The 22521-nt window shown below is 33.4% G+C and overlaps 1 protein-coding gene across 9 annotated transcripts in view; it reads left to right on the top strand.

Annotated features, from left to right (window-relative positions):
• Positions 1–22498, top strand: part of LOC134273069 (girdin-like) — a 47731-nt gene extending 25233 nt beyond the window's left edge. For 3 of the 9 annotated variants that reach the window (XM_062755238.1, XM_062755246.1, XM_062755247.1), the window contains 21 exons: positions 1–564; positions 794–820; positions 1596–1688; positions 3173–3304; positions 3515–3832; positions 4110–4325; positions 6345–6497; positions 6753–6890; positions 7573–7593; positions 8302–8385; positions 8660–8767; positions 9185–9217; positions 9624–9653; positions 11385–11542; positions 12824–12989; positions 13710–13742; positions 16276–16451; positions 16733–16777; positions 18055–18219; positions 19984–20173; positions 20460–22498. In XM_062755238.1, the coding sequence (XP_062611222.1) occupies positions 1–564; positions 794–820; positions 1596–1688; positions 3173–3304; positions 3515–3832; positions 4110–4325; positions 6345–6497; positions 6753–6890; positions 7573–7593; positions 8302–8385; positions 8660–8767; positions 9185–9217; positions 9624–9653; positions 11385–11542; positions 12824–12989; positions 13710–13742; positions 16276–16451; positions 16733–16777; positions 18055–18219; positions 19984–20173; positions 20460–20720 (3111 nt within the window). In that variant the 3' untranslated portion in view covers positions 20721–22498. The remainder of the gene's footprint in view (positions 565–793; positions 821–1595; positions 1689–3172; positions 3305–3514; positions 3833–4109; positions 4326–6344; positions 6498–6752; positions 6891–7572; positions 7594–8301; positions 8386–8659; positions 8768–9184; positions 9218–9623; positions 9654–11384; positions 11543–12823; positions 12990–13709; positions 13743–16275; positions 16452–16732; positions 16778–18054; positions 18220–19983; positions 20174–20459) is intronic. The other 6 variants (XM_062755240.1, XM_062755242.1, XM_062755243.1 and 3 more) reach the window with 6 other exon arrangements.
• Positions 22499–22521: the final 23 nt, after the last annotated feature.

The following is a 22521-nucleotide window of genomic DNA, read 5'->3' as shown; positions in this document are numbered from 1 at the left end:
GAAGCACAAGAGGCAGAAATCAGTAGGTTAAAAAGTGACACTGACAATCTAAAACATGTTCATGAAAAAGAAAAAGCAGACATTCAGGAGGAACACAATAATGAGATAGAGGATCTAAAAATGAAACTACAGCTAACCTTCCAAGAACTGTCCCGGTCAAAACAGATGCTGGACGACGAACGAAGTCAGTGCTCGGAGGTCGAGGTCAAAGCTCGCGACCTTGAGGTGCTCTTAGAAGAAATGCAAAAAACTAATAGTGCTTACGAGAAAAAATTAGATGAAGTGTCTCATTTAGAACAGAGAGTGAAAGATTTAGAAAAATTAGTGTCTGAGAAATGTGACATTGAGGACCAGTTGGAGGACAAGAATCGTGAGATCTCGGAACTAGAGCAAGAAATTGAGGAGTTTGAGAGCATTAAGTTAGAGCTTGAGGACACGCACGAAAGTCTGGACAAAGAGAAGGTCATCAGGGCCAAGCTGGAGGCCACTGTCCAAGATCTAGAACAGATACTGGACGACCAGCGGACAGATCACGAGAATATCCAACGGCAGTTCACAAATAAGGTAAGGACTGGAAAAGGGGCGAGCTAGCTAAAGGTAATTTATAGCAATAGAGAATTAAAAGTTTGGTGGCACAACATATTACTTTTTAGGTACAGTTCAGTTGTTTTTTATTTTGAATGTCAATTATTGATACATTTTGCAGGGAAAATGATTCATCTCTGTAGTCTTGGAATAAAATCTCCAATGTTCAAGGAATTTTATGAAATGTGCTTTATATATTTATAAACAGGACATAGCAGTTAGAATTAAAGAAAAGGTGAAAGCTCCAATATCCACTCTGTTGAATTATATTCCTTGTTAAACCTTTCTTTACTTTAAACTATGGGAGATTTGGTTAATAATTATGTTGCTTTATAAGAGAAACATAGTATTTTTTTTAATACATTACTTTTGTGCTTGTTAATAAAATGTATGACTTGTAACTAACATTTGTGCAACTTTTGTTATAGTCTTGTGTTTTTTAGAAATATAAAATTAAGAATGTTCTTAGTACAAAATCTTATTTTCTATTTTTTTTTTAAGATTGGAATAAAATATTATCATTCATAACTGTAGATTCCTAAATATATGCAAGATCTAGAAATAAGTTTTTTTGTAATTTTTGGAAGATGTACCACTTGTGAATGAAAATTTCTGACTTTTATCTTCATGGTACTGAAATTCATGTGAAATCTTTGGATCAACTGCAATCAATTTTGTGATACATGTAAAAAGTTCTTGAAAATGTAAAATAAGGAATCTACAGTATGTATCTTGTAACAAATTCAATATTTATGTTTTCTTTCAAAAATAATGTAGAAGCATAATTTTTTTGTTTAATCTAAATGTCAGTGAAATTAATTCTCACAAAAATCAATCAATTAAATTAAATAATTTCAATAAAAAAGAATAACATGCATATCAAATGCATTAAGTTAAATAATTGAAATAATTATAAATTGCAACTTCTGTGCTCAAAAATAGAAATCCTCTCCTATTGTGACCTTGATATTGACCTTGACATTTTTAACACCTGTGGTTTACCTGTACAGGTACAGTCTCTGGAGAGTCAGGTACGAGGTCTGCAGGACGATCTGTTTGCTGCTCAGGAGGAACTGCAGGTTACCATGGAGAAACACGAGCAGGTACGGTACCTCTAGGAATGTGAAAGGAAAACACTGTCTGTAGGATGTCAGTCTGCTTATAAATATATCTGTTTGAACATACTAGATAAGTGTAAGGGACAAGCTGTGTGTAGGTATAAAGGTAGCAGGTAAACATCAGCATTAGAACCTTCAGCTATTAAAATCCAGAAAACAGAAATTTGACATCTTTGAACAATTGGTATTTCATGAATCCATTTTAGTGATAAGACATTATACTTGTCCATTAGTTTTCATGGTAACCTAGATATCTTTTTAAATACTATAATTTGTACATATGACCTTGTGCAGACTCTTAAGTTGAATCTTGGAGAGGTTGGTACATAATGTCAGCAGAAGTTTTACACCTGGAGTATTTCAGGATAATGTGACCTTGAATATCTTCTTCAGAGGAGTTAGCTCCCCTTTGTTGATTTTAAGGGCGAGGTAAACAAAGGATATAACACAAAATTTAGCCTTTCTTTTGGAGTAGGAACAAATAATGCAATACTGATTTCAAATCAGGCAGTGTGAAATATTTATAATGAGTTTTTTGTTACTATTAATCTTGCCTTGTTTAAAAAACCCTTTAAAGTTTTTTTTGGCCACTTGCCTATCACAGACCCATTAATTATGTTCCTGCATTGATACTTACAATAATTAGTTAAATATAGTAACTGATAAATGAAGTAGATATTGGTAAATGTGCAGTTTTTGTCACACACTTTTCAATAGATAATTCAAATCTTTTATATTTTAAATAAATGTTTGATAAAAATATGCAGATAACTACTTTTGGGGTACTTGTTCTTTTCAGTACATTCTTGCTAAGATAGGGAAGGTATATTGTCTCATTTTGTTGTCATTTCATCACTAACTTCCCCTACATTAGGTGATACAGTGAAGACGAAATCAGTGTGTGAATCTCATGAGATCACAAACTTCATCTTGGTACTGGGTGTTCTAACTTATGTAAACTTCATCATTATTGCTCCTTATGCTGTTGTACAGTACGTATGGACTAGTTCTGAGCACTGTAACTTCATGACATCTCATTCCTGACCATCAAAGGAGCTGAAATAAACACAACATTATTACCTCCCCTTGCTTCATTTTGTGGCCTTCACTCATTGGTTTAAGTGTTTGCATTCTTATCAAGCCCTGAGATGTATGGCTAATGGTCCAGGGGTGATTTGATTGTGTGTCAGGTTTGACTAATTAATGCCATTAGATTTAGAAACCGCTGTTGAAATAACCCATATCAGGCAAGACGACTCGGTTAATGCATGTGCAACTGCAAGTTAGAATACCTTGTTTTGATTTCGTTGTAATCTGTAAAGTTCAGTGACATTTTAAGCTGTGGACTAGCACAAGATTTAATTTGGGTTCAAACTTAAAGGTCTGTTGACATTATTATTCAATTTGATAGAAAGTTCAATTGTTTTGAATATTTAAATCTGACTTTCTCTTCTCTGTATTTTCTGTAGGAACTTGAGGAAGCCAGGGCAGCACATGTAGAAATTCAGGAGAGGATCGAAGCAGAAAAACAGAAGCATGTTTTACAGTCGAGTCCAGAAGTTCAGGGGGCTGACCAGAGAATAGAGGCTCAAAAAATAGAGGTAGGATCTCTTTATTTACAGTGATTAATGTGTGAGCATTCATTTGTAATACATGTACTACATTAATTAGTTGCAAAATGTTCTTGTCTTTTGGGTTTAAAATAAAATAAAAAATATTTGAAGCACACTTAATACACATGTATATAATTGGATGGGGGGTATCACAGGCCTATATAATATATTCTTAGAAAGCATTTTGATTTTTAATAGAATCTAGAGAAGCAGATAGAAACCATGAAAACACGTTTGTCCGAGACTCAGGGTCAACTTGACAAGGTCACACAGGAGAAGTTCACCTCAGAGAAAGAAATCAAGATCCTCCGCGATTCACTGAAGCAGAAAGAGGGGGACATGAAGGAGCTGGAGGCACTGAGGCTGGAACTCAGTCAGGCGCGACGTGAGGTGGAACATTTACAGTTGTCCACGAAGTATGACAGTGAGGAGAGACAGAAACACGTGGACAGAATACGGTCACTGGAGGAACTGTCTAAACAGCTAGAGCTGGACAACAGGGAGCTGGCCACCAAGGTGGGGGAATAAATCAAATGTTTAAAGTAAAGACAGAGTGGTTATAGAAGAAAAATCACTCATCACAAGGTCAATTGCAGGGACATATAAGATATTGAATTGAAGTAAAAAGTTTAAGTTTAGGGTTAAAACTTTACTGTTTTAATGAATTGATTTTGGTACAGAATGTATTGGGGTAAAAGATGTTTATGACTACCATAGGAACTTGATAAAAGTATACAGTTGAGCGATGATGTAAGCCTGATTTGATAATCTAGCACTTTGATGTAACTTACAGCTTCAGGAGTCGTTACAACAGATCACCCACATGGAGGACCAGATAAAACGAGAGAGGCAGCGGAACACGGACAATCAATACATGAACCACCGCCACGTAGGCCAGATTGAGGCGGACCTCGACGACGCCACTAAACAGGTCCGACAACTCAAGGACGACCTCCAGAAAAAACAGACGTATATCATGAAGTTAGAGGCCGACACTATAGGGAACGCTGTACGTATTACTCTACCAGTAATTATAAAACATAGGGAATGCTGTATGTATTCCTCTACCAGTAATTATAAACATGATTTTATCTATTGGAACCTTTCTGTTAATTTTAATTGATTGTATCAATGTGTCATTACTGTGAATGGAGATATATTGAAGCAGGATTGCAAATGCTGATGAAAAAAGGCTTTTTAACTCATTTATACATCTTATGTATTTATACTTCTGTCAGGCTAAGTACGACACTACGATTTCCAAGCTTTTTAACTTACCGTAATTTCCGGGTTATAGGTCGATGGGGTATATAGGTCGAAAGGCTCATTTTCAGCCTTAATTTTTAAAAAATCCTAAGATAGGACGAACTTACTATATAGGACGAGGCTTTGTTTCCCGTTTTCTAAAGATTCTTACGCAGATACAACGTATCAGAACAAGTAAACCTCTAAAATTACCGGGGCAATTCCGTGACATGAACGTATCATGAAAACAAACAGGTGTTTTAATGAGTACAGCATTTAAATAAAGTTTTTTAAAAAATGTAGTTAAAACTTCTTTGAATTGTGTTACTACTTATTTTTCTCCAACTTGCCTGATCAATGCATCCGTAGTTTCATACTGTTGTTAAACCAGAGGCAAAAATAACAGGTAAATACATTTCTTATTTTAAGCTATAATTCAGGAAATATCCGAGATCAAAGAATAATAATTCTGATATCAGAACAACTTGGACACATTCCTAATATAGTTTATTCAGTTAGTTATTTACCGGTGGACGACAACTGCTTCGATGTCCGCCATTTTCATTTTTGTTCTTCAGGGATTTGCTAAAAACCCGCAAACGACCATTGAATGTATATATAAAGCAACAATAAAGAATTGAAATAATATTACCACGCTGTAAGTTTAATTTATAAATTAAATTGAGAGTACCGGTACATCCACAATTTGACAGTCATTATGAATTTCATGGCTTTGTTTGTTCAATGATGTGTAACACTAATACCCTATAACGGCATGTGGATTTGCTAATCATGCCCTGCGGGTATTAAATCAACACAGGTGTTAAAACCTTTGCGTGTACACAGTGTAAATCCTTTTATCTGTCAGACAATTAAAATTCATTAGAAGCCAATCTTTGTATAGCGGTAATTTAGTGTACTTCTTGTGTACGGGGAAATTATTGGAAAGAATTAGTTATATGAAAAAAAAATTCAGCGAATTAAAAAAAAAACGTTTTTAATTAACCGATACTTTAGAGTTTATAAGAAATGAATTATTAACTTCCGAATACGTATGATACTACTGGTATATTCAAAATAAGTTCGTTTGACCGGTATTATAATTAAATAAAATAAAAAAATATATAGTAATGACTAGCGGTTTGTTTGGTAATTAAATTTAGGAATTGACTGGCAACAATTTATTTCACTCATCTTACATTAAAATAAATATAAGACTATCACAATAAAAAAAAATTAATACTACACTATCTTGAAAATTTTTCCGTATTTTAAATTTTGATACGGTTGCGGTTTTACTTTTAGTAAACGGTAGCGACTTCCTAACTTCACAAGATGGCTGGCTACCGCATGATGGCAATGGATAACACGTTGAGGAATTATTAACTTGATGAAGCACAGTTTTTTCCTTTGTCATCAACGGATATTTAATGGAATTTATTTTGTAAGAAAGCTATAGAATAAATATTTTATTGTTTACCTAGGCATTAATTTTTTGCGAAAAATAATCAAAAAAGTTACGGAAGTGGCACTAATTTACTCTGAAATTTACGTAAATTTTACTGATTTGGGGACATTTTTCGTAAACTTGAGCCTTAGAAAGGTCGAATTCGTATATTGGGCGACCCCAGCGGTTCTGAGAAAAAAAGTATCGACCTATAACCCGGAAATTACGGTATTTATACATCTTATGTTTTTATACTTCTGTTAGGCTAAGTACGACAGTACGATTTCCCGGCTTTTTAACTTATTTATACATCTTGTGTTTTTATACTTTTGTTAGGCTAAGTACGACAGTACGATTTCCCGGCTGGAGTCTGAGCTGAGCGAGACAAAACAGTTCCATAAGAAAGAGACAGAAGCCATGACGGAACGTCTGGAGACAATGAGTAAAGACAACAAGGAGTTACGCAACCAACTCAGGGGGAGAGAACAGGTATAAACTAGTGTAATTCTGGATAGATATTTCTTTCATTTGATATAGTGGCATTATGCCCTAAAGAATAATAGAAAGTTTAATGTGCAAGTGTCCAAGTAGTAAGAGGTTTTTATGAAAATTTGGTCAAAAAAAGTCATTGGTCTTGCCATTTGATTTTTTGAAGCAGATAGTATAACGCTGATTGAAGTACCTGACATATATTTTGATGATTGATTTGATAGTTTTGAGTAAATTCCGGTGTTTACTTTGTAGGAATATCAGAGTTCCTCTCAGGATTTAAATCGTTACAAAGGAACGGCTGATCGTCTGGAATCACAAATCCAGACGGAAATCAAAATCCGCACAGACCTGGAGAACAGGAATGCGGCTCTGGACAAAGAAATCTCAAAAGTAGGTCAAGGTCACCGCTAATCTGTCTGGTTTCATACTGCTAGTTTTTTTTTATAATCCAGAAATATACCTAGTACACTATAGTACATATATACAGAAATATTATCATTCAGCATGTTTAGACAGTCAAAATATATTACCGGTAGTTTTCTAGATTAAATTTTCTTAAAAAATTAACTCCAAATTGTAAATCTATATGAAAAGTTTATATATAAGGGTAGAGATAATGATTTCTATTGCACTGCAAACTTATTACTTATTGCTGTCCTATCATGACATAGGCTAGAGCTGAACGTAATGTAAGATCTTTGATTTATTGGTCAATATTCTTTTATTTACTGGGTGGTGTCCTGTAATGTTTTTATAAGAGAGATTTTAGGTAAAGGTGTAATGTTGGGAAGATTGATACAAATATAGTTATTGGATGTAGAATTTTAGATTCCAGATTTTTAGTAGATCATTATGTATTTTTCTTTAGACTAAAGAATTCAAATGAAATCATTCAAATTATGTCCATTTCCTTCCAAAAATTCAGGGGGCTGTAGAATTTGCCTCCATTATTATAAAACCCTGGCAGTTTATCATTGTTACTATCATCTTCACTCTCATCACCATTTTCTGACCTTGACCTTGTATCTGTGCACATGTAAAGCATTCTGTATTTTTGCATTTTCACATGAAGGAGGAATTTCCTAACTTACGCGTAAGTCTGTTCTCTGTATCTGCTTCGTTAATTAATCATTCTGTTAATTAGTTCTGTCTCCTGGTGTGTCTGGTAATGAGCCAGAAATCTGTGCTGCACCAGGGAGACCGGACTCCAGTGAACTTTCTGTTGTGATCTCTTAGTCCTAAAGTTACATCTCTCATTATTTCTGAGGCTTGCTTTACTGGGTACTTTTATTGTTAGACTGCTTTGTTACATGTATATCTGTCTCACCATTGGCTTATAATTCTGTATAGTCCTACTCTGAATTCACACACCTGTCACCTAATACTCATTCATTTTAATGTTTCATGTTGTAGTTGTCAATATGAAAATTATATTTTTAGTAATCACTACCTGTATTCATATTCACCTAATGCATGTTTTATCTTTATTTTTACAGAAAAAAATAAATACTGCTTTAACCTCTCCCTTTTAAGTTGCTTATAAGTAAAATCAGAGTCAAGGATATATGTTATACACATATAGTTAAATATTGGTCAGACTAAAAGCTACAATCAAGCAAATAATAAAAGTGATTTATACTAGTATATTTCTGTACAGAAACAAGCAAAAACAAAAGGAGAGATTTGAGTCTTGTAGATTATATGCTTTTGACAAATATTATTTCATAAAGTAATAATTCATAATTTTGTAAAGATTATATATTACGTGTTTATTTATGTATATTCTAACCTGTATTTACAGGTGTGGAGCCAGGTGAGGTCTCTGATGGAGAAAAACGCCAGTCTGGAGGCCGCCAAGAGGAGCTTAGAGGACGAACTAGAGAGGGTGACGTATATAATAAACATATGCTGTCAATTGTACTAGAGGGGGCATTGTAATTGAACATTCAAAATAGACAAGTCTGTTTGTAAACAAATGTGAAGGATATATATACCCTAGTGCTGATACTAGAGTAGAAAAAAACAAATCTGGCATAAAAGTATTTAGCATAAGGAAATGTGTTCAGGGTTAACTTTAACAGTGAATGGCAAAGTTTAACACCCTTACTAGTATGTAGGGAACTAATAACTCGTTTAATTTTGTTTAAATTGGTTTACAGAAGAATTCCAACACTAAATTTGCTGAGACCACACTATCCCAGGCTTCAGCCAGCCATGAAGTTGCGGTCAAAGCGCTACAGTCCAAAGCGGACACAGCAGAGAAAAGGGTCAGTAGAATCGGACAGCGACTCATTACCCAGAATCCCTCCTCTCTACGTCATTGTCTAACACTTACTCTCTGTAATACTTCTCCTTGCATAAAATCATCTGATAATTAGCAACTTTTATAGCTAAATTATTTCAGTTTTTATTAAAAATATAACACAACTAAAATTAAGTTTGAATTAAGCATCTTGCCCTGATCTTATTTGCTAGTTTGGTTAACTTTCTTTCCATTATTTTAACAATATACATTAACTTTAAAACATTGAATTTAAAACATAATTCTTTTTTTAAAAAAATTCTGAACGTTTGATGCCTTCTAGTTAGGTCCATACCTTGGTAGACGTGGGGTAGTATATAACACCTGGGTTCAGTATATGGCATAATATATTTTTGTTTTTTTTTTACCTTGGGTGTTGTAGATGTTCGGGACCCGCGGTAGCTCACAGTTCAGGGTCAGTGGTGTTGTACTCAGTGTGCACTTATTTAGCTTTATAATGATCCAGCTTTCTTAACAGATCAACCTGTCTGCCTCTATAATCAGAATCTAATCAATCTATCTTATAAGCTTACTCCAATGACAAATATCTATAGAACATTATACGTAGAATTTAATAATTGATCTTTTTGCAGCCTTACTATTCATCTGTTTTTATCATATTTATCCCAAGTTACCAGTATACAAAACAAAAGTTTAAAAAAAAAAATTCTACTCTCTTATCACACTTTTTAATCAATCATTTTGGGATAGATATGGTACATACTATTTTATTTTACTCCAGGAATAGATAAATATCAATTTTTAATGCATCTTTTTTCTTCTTCTGTAACCATGGTGACATGCCTTATATTTATTTAAAGGAAACGAAAGCTAAGCCTTTTGTGGTTAAAGTAAGTAGGCACTGATTGACTTATAGACGTGGTTCTCTAGTTTCCTGCTCTAACTCTGTGTCTAGAAGAGTTCTCTATAGTTCCCTTTTTTAACTCTGCTTAGTATGACACTACTGGTCCTCCAGTGTAACTAGACTAGAGGGGCATGTAGACAATAGATCCCCCACCTTTGTAGTTCTCTGATTCTGCTTAGTACGACACTACTGGTCCCAATGTTGTAACAAGAGGATTGTTTAGAGAAAGTAGACAATAGATTCCCATTATTGCAAGGAATTCACTGATCACATAGAAAACCTTTAGACATAACATTCAAACTTCAGATTTGATGCAGGAATAACATTGAAAGTTGTTTGGTTATTATACAAAAACGAAAGCATTTTCTTTGAATTACATTAACGTGTCAGTAAACATAAACACAGGATTTGTTGATGGCGTCCACTTGAGAGTCCAGTCAGCAGGGGCATATAGTTTAAATCTGTTTTATGTTTCTTTTAGATTTTTCAAGCTTTATATAAATACTATGTTTGAGAATAACTATTTGCTTTTGTTTACAGAGCATATTTTATCATTATGATTTGCAGCTTTCATACATTTTTAAACGATAATCCTTTTATTGTACCCACGCAAAAACAAAAAGGTTTTGGGGGTGGGGGGTAGTTCAGACTTTAACTTTGTAATTAAGAGTTACTGGATGCTGATGCTCATACTTGGTAAAGAGACTTACAAGTTCAAGGTCACCAGAAGGGAAAAAAACTCTTGTCTAGTCTACAACTTTTTTTGTAAAAAAAAAAAAGAAGTCCATATTTCATACGAAGACTGATTATTTATGACCTTAAGATGCACTGTGATCTTTTATCATCATGATGGTATTTTGATAAAGCTGAATTAAGGTCATGTAAAAAGTTAAAGTTTGTCATGAATTTGACCCAAGGACATTCCTGCAAGTTCAGGGTCATTGGTAGAAAGAGTATAATTTTTTGGTTGAAATGTCAAATTAAAAATATTTGTGAACTAAAAGAATGTTGCATCCTTGATCCAAGTTCATTGTGGCAAGTTCAAGGTCACTGGCAGAAAAGTTTAAAATTTATGTCAGGCATGTACTCTATGTAATGGAGAAAACTGGATGTCTATATTCACTGAAAAGTTACTTTTGACCTGGATGTTTTTGTTAACCAATGTCATTTTGGTAAGTTCAAGGTCACATTTATAAAATTACAAATGAGCACTTAAAAAAAATTGCAGTAGGTTTAACTATAATATTGTTAGGTTGCTCACAGTACCTCTTGTTCATTTCAGAATTAGTTATGTATTTTGTTGCTTTCATTGATCAGTGAATAATATGTTAATTAAATTAACAGAGTTTTCATGTTTTGACTGATGCTTTTTTTCAGTCAGAAGTTTAGATAAAAAACTAATTTTGATATTACGTAAATTCGGTTCACTTTCTATTTCATGTACAGAGCAACGGTCATGTTTCCTATAGAGCTAAACACAACACTTTTCACCATTGCCTATAAATATCAGTCACTATATCACTGTGCAGATTTTGGGGCTTATATAAACTGTTACTCATATCCATGTGACCTATATTTGTATATCAATCACTATATCACACTGGGGGCTCTGGTGCTTAAACTATTAATCACATTTTTGTTGTTTGAAATGATTCATTATTATCTAGTTAAGTAATCTGAAAGGATTCAGAGACTGTCATTTTGGGGGATTTTTCAGGCTGAGAAGTTACAGCAGGACCTGGAGGGTATGTCCTTCAAACTGAAGACGGTAGAGCATCAGCTCAGTCAGGCCGAGGAACTGAAGAACGAGTTACAGGACAAAAAGGAGCAGGTGGCGACGTTACGGAACCAGCTAGAGGCCGAAAAACTACAGAGGTGAGTATTGGTGTCCATAATACAGAAAGTAGTTAGAGGCCGAAAAACTCCAGAGGTATGTATAACTGTTTATTCAATTGGAAGGAGATAAAGGATGAGAAACTCAGATCTGATGAAGTGTTTATTAAATAGGAAGTAGCTTCCAGCTTAGAAACAATGGAGGTATAAATAGCCAAAGGTCCATTTTAGAAGTACAGTAGAAGTTAGAGGTATGATAGAAGTGGTTATACTTGTCAGTTTATTAGTCTAACACAGGGGCTGACAAATAGATTTTTAAGGCACTTGTCCACGGGCAAGCACATGGTCAAAATTCACTTGCCCTACGTGAATTTTTGCTTGCCCTACCATAAACTAAATAATACTGTATTTATAAATATTTCAAAAAAAGACTGAGTAGATCATGCAAGCCTCCATACCCAGCTTTAAATCTATGGCTAAGGCTATCTAAATTTAATTCTTTGGTTCTCAGGCCAATTTTCTCCAAAACAGATGCGGGAGGGCGGCATTTTATTTTTCATTTTATTGGCAATAAAGAAGATGAGGGAGGTATTTTTTTTAATTTTAATTTCCGAATTTTTTTTAACATAAAGATAATTTTTTTAATCACAGATATACTTTCCATTTCTGGTCAAAATTTCTGCTTTATCCATTGCTTAACAGCGTGTAAACATTGTAGGTAATGTCCTCGAATGTATTTTCAAACGAAGTAGCCAAAATCTCATTGTAAATGGCTACCGGAAGTGATATTTGAATACTAAACTACGAAACAAATGAGGTCGGATTTTTTTTTTCCCGGATTGGTCTCCGCAATACCAACTTTTTATTTTATCAAAAATACAAGAAAATCGGCAATGCGGCTACCTCAAAACGGATGCGCGCGGGCCTGAGAACCAAGATTTCAATTTTATATGGCCTAACATATTGATTTATTTTTTATGTCACTTGCCCATGGGCAAGTGGTTGATAAAATTTCACTTGCCCACTCCTAAAATTCACAAGCCCCGGGCGTTGGGCAATGGGATTTGACATCCCCTGCTAACAAGATGTGTACAACGTGCCCTTAGTTCTCTTGTTGACAAGTATCTCAGTAGCATAGATGTATTTCATTAACGTTTTCCTCATCCTCATTGGTAGCCTGTGTGGCGCAGTGGTTTGAGCATCTGCTTGCAAAGTTAGGAGTTGATCCTTTTGTTGCATGCTCAAATCCCACTGTGGGATGTGGAGACCAGTCCTTCAGATATTTTTCCTTTGATTTATCTGATGTGATTTCTGTTTTTGTAGAACATTGCTGGATCAAACTGTAGCAGAATTAAAACACCAAGTATCACTACTGAAGTCACGAGAATCCAAAGTCATGGACCAGAATCGTGAGTTACAGCACACAATGATCGACATGGAAACCAAGCTGGATGACATGCATGAGAGAAATCAGACTGCCTTAGATATGGTACGTTATGCTTCACTGACTCTGTACACAAAATGTTTGAAGTTTAAGCCCAATATATTTTGTATGATCCATATTAAAAATTTAAGTTATGGAGAGCAAATTAAAAAAAATCAGTTCTGAAAGCATGTGACAATTATCCTTGTACATTTATATAATCTTAATACTAGACAGTGCTTTGTTTTATACATAACTGGCTTTTTATATGTTATGCATGACTCAAAAATATACAATAAGCTAAAAAAAAAATAAAATTATACATGGTAGTATATAATCTGCTATGGATGATACTGTAGAGATGCTTTTCATAAGTGTGTAATCACTTGATGTCAGAGACAATGAGAAAATATAATATTTCAATTACATGATACAGGATAAATCCAACAATACACAGCAAAATTCATTCTGCCAAAAAAATTATCGTCCACATTAACAATATATTTATTTATTTTGGATGAAGGGTGTACGTCTTATGGGGGTTAATTTTAGGTTTAATTGTTAAATTGTATTGCTGGGAGATGGTTATTTTTAGATTTTAGTGGGAAAATGATTGATTTGAGATGTTTTCATGCTCATGTGCATTACATAAATGTTAGGAATGAAATTTGTTCAGATTTGAGTAGAGCATACATGTATAGATTAATGAAAAGGTTAGCATAGCTAAGGGATACCTGTAAGTTTGAGGTACCTTGCGAGTGTTTATTCTCTGTTTTCACGCCTCAGGACTCGGAGAGCTGGGAGGAGAACGGTGTTGAGGTATAAAGGAGTCAGCTGACTAAATAGCGCTCAGCCAAGCACAAGTCTCACAGTGTCAAACAGAATCACATTTGTCATTTTATCTTCATTATGTAAAGGAGATTTAAATTTCTTCATTTTTATATAAAGTAATGAGCTATGATCTTGATTCAAATCCTTGCACTTAAATGGCAGCAAAAAATTCTAAAGCTAAGAGCATGTTATATTATAATTTATGCAGATTGAAGCTATGAATTTGAAAGCTTAACTTCTCTTCAAAGCCTGCTCTGCTTTCACTAACCCCTGTTGTTCTGTGAGACTGATGTGTTAGACTTGTGAATGGTTCTTTTTATGACAGCTTATAGTCATCTACATCTAATGTCATTGAATACAAAGTTCACCAAGACAAGATGTGGCTATCTGCCTATCATCTGTATTCTCATTATTTTATCCTTACTTTCAATAAAGGAACAAGAGTAAAATGTTACATCCCCCTATTAATGTTGATCTAACTTCAAATTTAGTTGCATGTATACCTATAGCAAAACTCTTGTTATAATGCTTCAAAAGAAAAACTACTCACTGGCTTATTTTCTTAAAACAATATATGACCCAGTAGATGTCCATTGTAAATAGATGTATGTGAATATAAAGCTACATAATTGATATAGTTGATGTTTTGCATGACTTGTGTATCTGGGTTATCTTCCATTACAGTTGAAGAGTTTAAGATTTCAATTTTTTCTTTCTTTTCTCTCTTTTCATTTAAACATACATCAAATGTCTGGTCAGTTTTTACCTCATCTGAACTGAAAGTTTAAGTGATTTTTCTGTTCATCCATTGTCTGTCATCCCATGTCTATCCGTCTTTAAACTTATCACATTTTTAGCTTCTTCTAAAAAATTACATTGCCAATTTTAACCAAAGTTGGTACAAAGTAGCCCCCTTCCAAGAGGAGATAATCAAGAAAAAAATAGAGTGAGGACATTGAAAAAATTTGAAGTTCTCAAGAACCACTGGGCCAGAAAAACTGAAACTTATGTGGACACATCCTGGGGCGAAAGAATCTAAATTGTTCAAATCATGGCCCCTGGGGTAGTGTGAGGTAACAATTAGTATTACAGCGGGGGGTCTGGTTGAGAACAACAGGACAAGTATTCAGGTGGGCATTGTGGCCTGTGGACCTCTTGTTTTCAATTTTTTTTTTTGTTATAAGCTCTTGATTTCTTTTTATTCTTAGTAAAATTTTCATCTGTAAATGTATGTATTGCTGCATGCAGGATCTCATTGTTATATACGCAAAGGCTTTGGAAATACATACAGATTAATGAGACTCTTGATCATTGTGAATAGCACTAGAAAAGATGTTTTAAAAAGAAAATGGTGTATAAGTAGAATTATAAAGTATGAACCCCAGCAATGCTTTTGGTACAGAATTTAATTACTCTTTCTGATGCTTTTCATAACTAGAAATTGTCTTTTCATCACATGACATCAAGCATGCTGTTCACGTTACATTCATTTGGCTAAAACTTTGCATGTTGTGAGGCGCATTTTGTTTTTAAAGCTTTAGTGATACAAGGGAAGCTACCTAATAATATGTTGTGTTTGAAGAGTTTGATACATATTTCATCTTCAATCTCGAGATTATCAATATATGATGCATTATTTCTCAGAAGGCATTTAGAATATTTAGATTTATTTAGCATCTTGTATTGATATATTTTTGTCGCTTACCGTATATACTCGCCTATAAGTCGGATTTTTGGGAGTAAATTTATTTTGTCTTTATAAAATGAATGGTATTATATGAAGTCAGTCCCTCTGATTTTTAAGGTTATTAAATACAACCGACTTATAGGCGGACCGACTTATAGGCGACATAAATTTTTCATAAAAGTAGTAACCAAGATCTTCCTTGTTTATATTTATCTGTATATTATCAGATATCCAGTAATTATCTTTAAATTATCCTATAATTATATATTCTCCCATATTTATCCAGAAGGTAGTGTTATAAACTGTTTTTAAATTTCTATAGCATACTAAGTAGACTGCACCACATAAAACACCCACTCTAGCTGTTTTTATCCTATAGATGTAAATACTGAAGCATATATATACATGTTTTTATAAAATTTATCTGTGTACCATTCCCTAACAGGTGAATCATGAAACTGATTTTAGTTTAATGAATAATAAGTTTTGTAGTTGAAGTATCTTTTACCATTAAAGGAACTTAGTAGGATAGAATCATACTTATTGAAGAAGATATATTGTGTAATTAGAGGATTAATTGACATCTGTTTATCTAATTTTGTCTGAAATCCTATATTGTGTATTTAGTGGTTTTCAATATCTTGATTTTTAAACAGTATACCTTCATAATCTGAATGCAATTTTAATTACCAGGGATATATCAAAGTGATGTGACAATCTCAGCTATACTTATGTTATCTTGAATCTGCGGATATCTCAGAGTTAAATCTTGGTTTTATCTTGTCTTTAGGCTACAGCAATATGATTTCATCATATATGATGCCTTTTTTTCAGCAAAAGCATTACACAGAGGTTGGTAAGCGAGGATTGCTGGACCAGATTCACAAGCTACAGAAAGAGGTCAAGGACCTACAGTATGAACTTCTGACAGTCAACGAACGACGAGAAATACAGGAACGGAAGTACGAGGACCGCAAAATGAAGACCAAGGTCAAACTAATGAGAGCTAGGTAAGGCCAAAGTCAATGAGTAGTTTATGTGTGTCAAACATCCAGAATGTGTGTGGTGGCTGACATTTGATTGTTAATGTCTAAAATTTTACTCCGAGTGATTGAATTATTTTATCATTGAGAAAACATAAAAATATTTATGCAAGACAATTTAAAGAATTAATGATATCAGATTATGAAGCAAAATTAGAATAACAAGATGTCTACTGAAATATATATATATGTGTATAGAAAACTATGTGACACCTGGCCCTTATAACTGACTGGTTTGGCCATTTCAGGACATTTAACGTGGGGCCGGGCGGGTCAGAACAGGAGTGTGTTATGTACGTCAGCTTCTCTGTAGTCGGACACTCTAAATATAGCGCAGCTCTCTCATTGGTCGCTTATTTCTCTCTCTCGCTCTCTGCCGGAGTTTCTTCTCTATTTTATCTGCATTTTTTATGGTAGTTTTTAATTTAAAACAATATGACTTATAAATTATGGAGAATATGTGTAGCAGAGTTCCTATGGGAGTTCAGGATTCGGACAAATTGTACTACATGTGTATATGTACGATATATGTACCGGGTATTATAATTCTTGTAGCTATATCACTTAACACAAGTTTAAAAAAGTATAATGTATTAAGTCGATGTAGAATTAGATTAATTAATTATTCATAAGTAAAGTAGATATCTTTAGCAGGATTTTATTATAATTGTTTATTATAAAAAAAAAATACATGTAGATGGAGGCATTGAATTTTAGAGAACCGGGACACAGAAGTATAGAGTTACATGTACATTGTATTTATCTTGATGTGAGACTCGTAAATTCCCAGTCTTATTTAGGTGATAAAGGAAAATTTCTCACGTAATATAGTAATTGTTATAATTAGTCAGCTTAATAATCGTCTACAACTTGTCACATTGTTTTATTAGTACCGGTAAGAGGAACTAGCTGTTTGTAGATGATGAACTCTTTAGTGTTAATTATCTTCAAGTCATTTTAATTTTAGTGCATTTTTTTTATTTTTATGGATTTTTTTATATTATTATGTAAGTTTTGCATGTAATTATTTTGTTTTTCATTTTTTTGGTACTAATGCTTTTTTTAATGGGTTTTTTTTTTCATTTATTTGAAAAAATTAAAATTTCTTTTTCATCAATTTGAAGCTTCACCTTGTGTGTACACAGTATCTCTGGAAAGAGTGTTCACAGCTGATTCATGCCCAAATCTCTCTGTTTTTTTGCTTAACATCATGAATTCTACCAAGGTTCCTATTATTTACAGATAATTTATGTCCATCGTATTTTTTAAATCCTATGCTGATTTTTTTTTTTTTATTACAATCATTGCATAGTTCATTTATATTGAAAAAAGATTATGTAATTTCCACCATCATTTCTAATTTGAATAAAACTCATTTAAAAGCAAAATATTAACTACTTCATTGACATGTTGTAATATTTTTAATCCAGTATAATGGTGGCACATACTTTTCTGTACAAAACATATAGGAGGAGAATTTTAAAAAAAAATTGTTTGAAAGTGTTTCTTTTCATAGTTTAAATTTGTTATAATTATTGTTATTAATAACGATTTCATTTTTATTTAACAGAGAGTTTTATTCTAAAGAGCGGACTCGCATGCAGGAACAACTGAGACAGTACGACGATGACCTGAGACTGACTCGCTCGACGCTCAGGAAAGAGATGGACTGGAAAGAAAAGATGGAGAAGAATTACCAGACAGTGAACCGAGAAAAACGTGAATATCTCACTCAGTAAGTCTTAATAATTACCAGACCGTGAACCGAGAAAAACGTGAATATCTCACTCAGTAAGTCTTAATAATTACCAGACTGTGAACTGAGAAAAACGGGAATATCTCACTCAGTAAGTCAATAATTACCAGACTGTGAACTGAGAAAAACGGGAATATCTCACTCAGTAAGTCAATAATTACCAGACTGTGAACTGAGAAAAACGGGAATATCTCACTCAGTAAGTCAATAATTACCAGACTGTGAACTGAGAAAAACGGGAATATCTCATTCAGTAAGTCTTAATAATTACCAGACTGTGAACCGAGAAAAACGGGAATATCTTACTCAGTAAGTCTTAATAATTACCAGACTGTGAACCGAGAAAAACGGGAATATCTCACTCAGTAAGTCAATAATTACCAGACTGTGAACTGAGAAAAACGGGAATATCTCATTCAGTAAGTCTTAATAATTACCAGACTGTGAATCGAGAAAAAGAGGAACATCTAACTCAGTAAGTCTTAATAATTACCAGACAGTAAATCCATGAAAAACGTGAAAACCTAGCTTGGTAGGTTTTAATTATTACCAGACTTTAATCTGAGTTATTACACAAGGCGAAAATAACCCTGTATACAGTATGTTAAAAAAAAATTGTGTGTTCTTGAATGAAATTGTAAATATTTTTCTAGTGAGCTTTCAGTTAGTATTGTTGCTTTGAAAATCGTGAAAAAAAGGATTTTTGACAAGTTTTTAACATGAATTTCCATCTACTTCTAAACAAGAGGGGGGGGGGGGGGGTAGGAAAGCATTCAGTTGATATGATTGGATATCCTTATGCTTTTGAGATTTTTTTTTTCTATATAACATGTATCAAGTGCATTAGACCAGGATTTGAGGTTATTATCATTTCATCATTTGTTAACATTTTATCCCCATTGTAAATCTCTAATTTGCTATTCTTCTTAATTTTGTAAGAATTTCCCCATAAATCCCCTTTTGTTTACACATGTCAAATATAGATTGTCAACATTGGCATTACATTGTATGATCGTAATGTTTTTGGTACACATTGACCTCACTTCATTCCTCTCTCTTGGCTTTACTGTTTACTTGTCTTTTCCTATAATATGTTTTTACACATTCATTGTGTTTAGATGAAGATAATTTCACTTCTGAATCATTAAACAACATCTAAAATAAAATACTTGTAGTTAAATGTTTTAATTGCTTAATTTTATAGAGCTAATCCAGATTTTTACATGTTTCATGACTTTTCCGACTTGATAAAGTTACTGGGTTTACATTTTTTTATTACTGATTTGGATATAATCATTGAAAAATGTAGCAGCTGATTTACATAATTTTCATACTGTCTTTGTCTGGGTTAAAATGTTTCGGTGTTTATTGAATGATAAGTACAGCTATGTCTGTATTTTTTATAAATATTAATTACATTTTTTGTGTTTGTTTATGAATATAGCTATACATATATTTGTTGCCCCAAGGTTCTCTTTGGTCCTTGCTAACTTCTTTGTAGAGCATACATATTAGCAATGCATAATATTGTTATAGTTGAGTTTAATATGAGAACAAAATAATTTAATACATGCTTATGCTTTAGGTGAAGTAAATATATTTTATAACAACAAAAGGCTTTCCTTCAAATTCACTGAAAGCAAACCATCTAGTATCCTTGTCGTCTCATTTCACTGACATGTCTTACTGCTGTTCCTGACTGTTGCTATGGTGACCTTTTTCAGCCAATCAAATCTCTTACAGGCTGTCGGATATGGAGGAGGCCGTCCGCGAGAAGACTCGTATGGTCTCCATGTTACAGGTCCGCACCAAATTCCTGGAGGAAGAGAATTCCCGATTACAGGATCGTATCGACTCCATCACCAAACAGAAGCAGGGCTTAGATAAACTCGTCAAGGAATACAAACTCACCGGCAAGGACAGGGATGTTCATGTAAGTTTACAGGGACCAGTTTACTCAAGAGTTTGTGTGTGTGTGTAAATTATGAATTTGCAAAATGATTAAATTTATATATTTGATGTTCAAAACATTGCTAAATAAGTTAAGTTTTTATTATATTATTTTATGATAGTTGTGTATTAATGGACTGACATATGTCCAGCTTTTCTCAGTATATGATTGGGAGTGACCCTAGATTAAGTTATTTTTTGGCCAGATCTCGCGTTTTTATTTTATTTCAGTGGTAGAGGCTGGTCATCATGTTTCTATTTTATTCCAGTTGTCGCGGCTCAGTCCTGACAGCCGCCCCCACAGTTTGACGGGAGGGACGAGTGGGATCGGGAATAGCGTGGACTCGAGCTGGGTCAACGAGCAGGATCACTACATCGATCCCTATCTGGGTTACCGCAATACGCAATCTTCTAATCTGGTGATTAGTAACTACCTCAGTCGAAGCTACGAGCCGCACGCTCACACGGTGGATCTATATCGCGGGGAAACAGGGAGTGAGGAATCTTACAGCAGGGAGTTCGATACCTGACATACTGCATCAACTTATCATCAGTGTTGACCAATCAAAAGCCACTATTTTAACCATAAACATATCACATGACTTGATACATTCCATGCCAAACATTGCTTTATTCACCACCTGGTGATGTTATTGAATGGGCAGTTTGTGCCATTCCTTTTACATTTATGCAGTAGAATAAATAAAACATGTACTTATTTATTTTTTAAAAATTATAATTGTGATCAAGAACGTGATAAATTATTTATATTTATTGATTAATTTAACTTTCAGTTTACTTTTACTGTTATAGTATAGATGAGTACATTTTTTTTCTCCATTTTATTTTAAATTATGCATTTATTTGATTTTAATTGTTGATATTTTCAACTGGATGTCTGATATATGGTATACATGTACTTTATACTTTTTAATTATTTTTTTAAAGATATTTTCAGTTGATAACTGATTTATTTTAGATGAAGATGCAAGTTGTAATACATGTATTAATTTACATGATTCCTCTTTTTATGTGGTTGTCTCAACAGATCATATAGTCCGTCCATACTCTACAATTTTTTTCAAGAATATTTTTCATAATTTACTAAAATATTTTGACTAAGTTGAAGCTACTTTATTTTTTTCCTCAGTTATAGACTGTAGTACAATCAGAATTCAGCATTGTGGAACAAGTCTAGGCTGTATAGTTTGTCCTTTTCTTCTATATAATATGTAAAAAGTTCAGAAATCTTTTCACTGGTAAATTGGTTTTAGTTCTTTAACAAAATAACTGAAATATTTTGAAACTGGTGAAATGCTTATTGCTTAAACATGGTAGTTTACGTTGCACAATATTTTTCTTTGTGAAGTATTTTGTTTCGTTTTCAAAGAAAAATAATTTCTACTGTGCAGTACCTGTTGAGAAGATAAGAGAATGAAGGGGAATTAATTAATGTCCTTAGAATGTTACAATACTTGTGTTATGGTTTATTGAAATTAAAAGGTTAAACAATGTCCTACTTTATATTTTCGACTCTGGTTACCAAGTTAATTTTTTTTAATGTAAAGTATAGTCTAACATGCAAATATTCCCCAATTTATTAATGGAAAGTCAATTTTTAAAATAATAGACTATTCAGTATTTTACCTATGCATTAGTTTATCTTAAACCACCTGTTTAAAACCAACAACACATGTACAGTTTAATTTAAATGTTGTCCAATAATTTTACACTTAGAGTAGGTTTTATATTGTAGTATCTTTATAATGTAGATCCTTTAGTGGTTAGAAAAAAAGGAAAATTGTTGTTCTTTTTCTTGCATTTGTAAGGAAGGGGGCATATAATTTAGCATGGAGGAGAGATTGATATTTAATTGTCATAAACACCTTTTTTTCAAGAGTTTAACTCTCTTAGAAATTTGTAAACAGAGATTTATTATTTAGATTTTATTTTATCCTGAGTGAGAAGCAGATTAAGACATTTTACATTGAAGGTGTACAACAGTGATCAGACTGTCTGTGTGTTTATCTGTAGCTATCCGTCCTGTATGTCCATCATAAATAGTGTCTAGTCTAGAAGTAGTCTATAAACTCACAGCTTTTTATCTGGTTGTGTGTAGGAGTCAGCCGTTATGTGGTTAGGCTGTGTGTCACGGCTGTTTGACTCTCTGCTTAGCCTGTGTGTTGGAGCCATTTTGGTGCCTTGTGAACCATGCATTTAGTATACATGAAGAACTGAGTGATACACACTGTAAGAGGATTTCATGTCTCATTATCATTATTAAGAAAATAAATTATATTTTTATGTCCGCTGCTGTTTTGTCATGATTTT

The sequence above is a fragment of the Saccostrea cucullata genome, unplaced genomic scaffold (genome assembly GCF_032062105.1).
Source record: "Saccostrea cucullata isolate Sc308-1 unplaced genomic scaffold, CSIRO_AGI_Scuc_v1 ctg3532, whole genome shotgun sequence".
Classification (NCBI taxonomy): domain Eukaryota; kingdom Metazoa; phylum Mollusca; class Bivalvia; order Ostreida; family Ostreidae; genus Saccostrea; species Saccostrea cuccullata.
The sequence above is the reverse complement of the archived record's forward strand: the minus strand, read 5'-3'. Positions and strand labels throughout refer to the sequence as shown.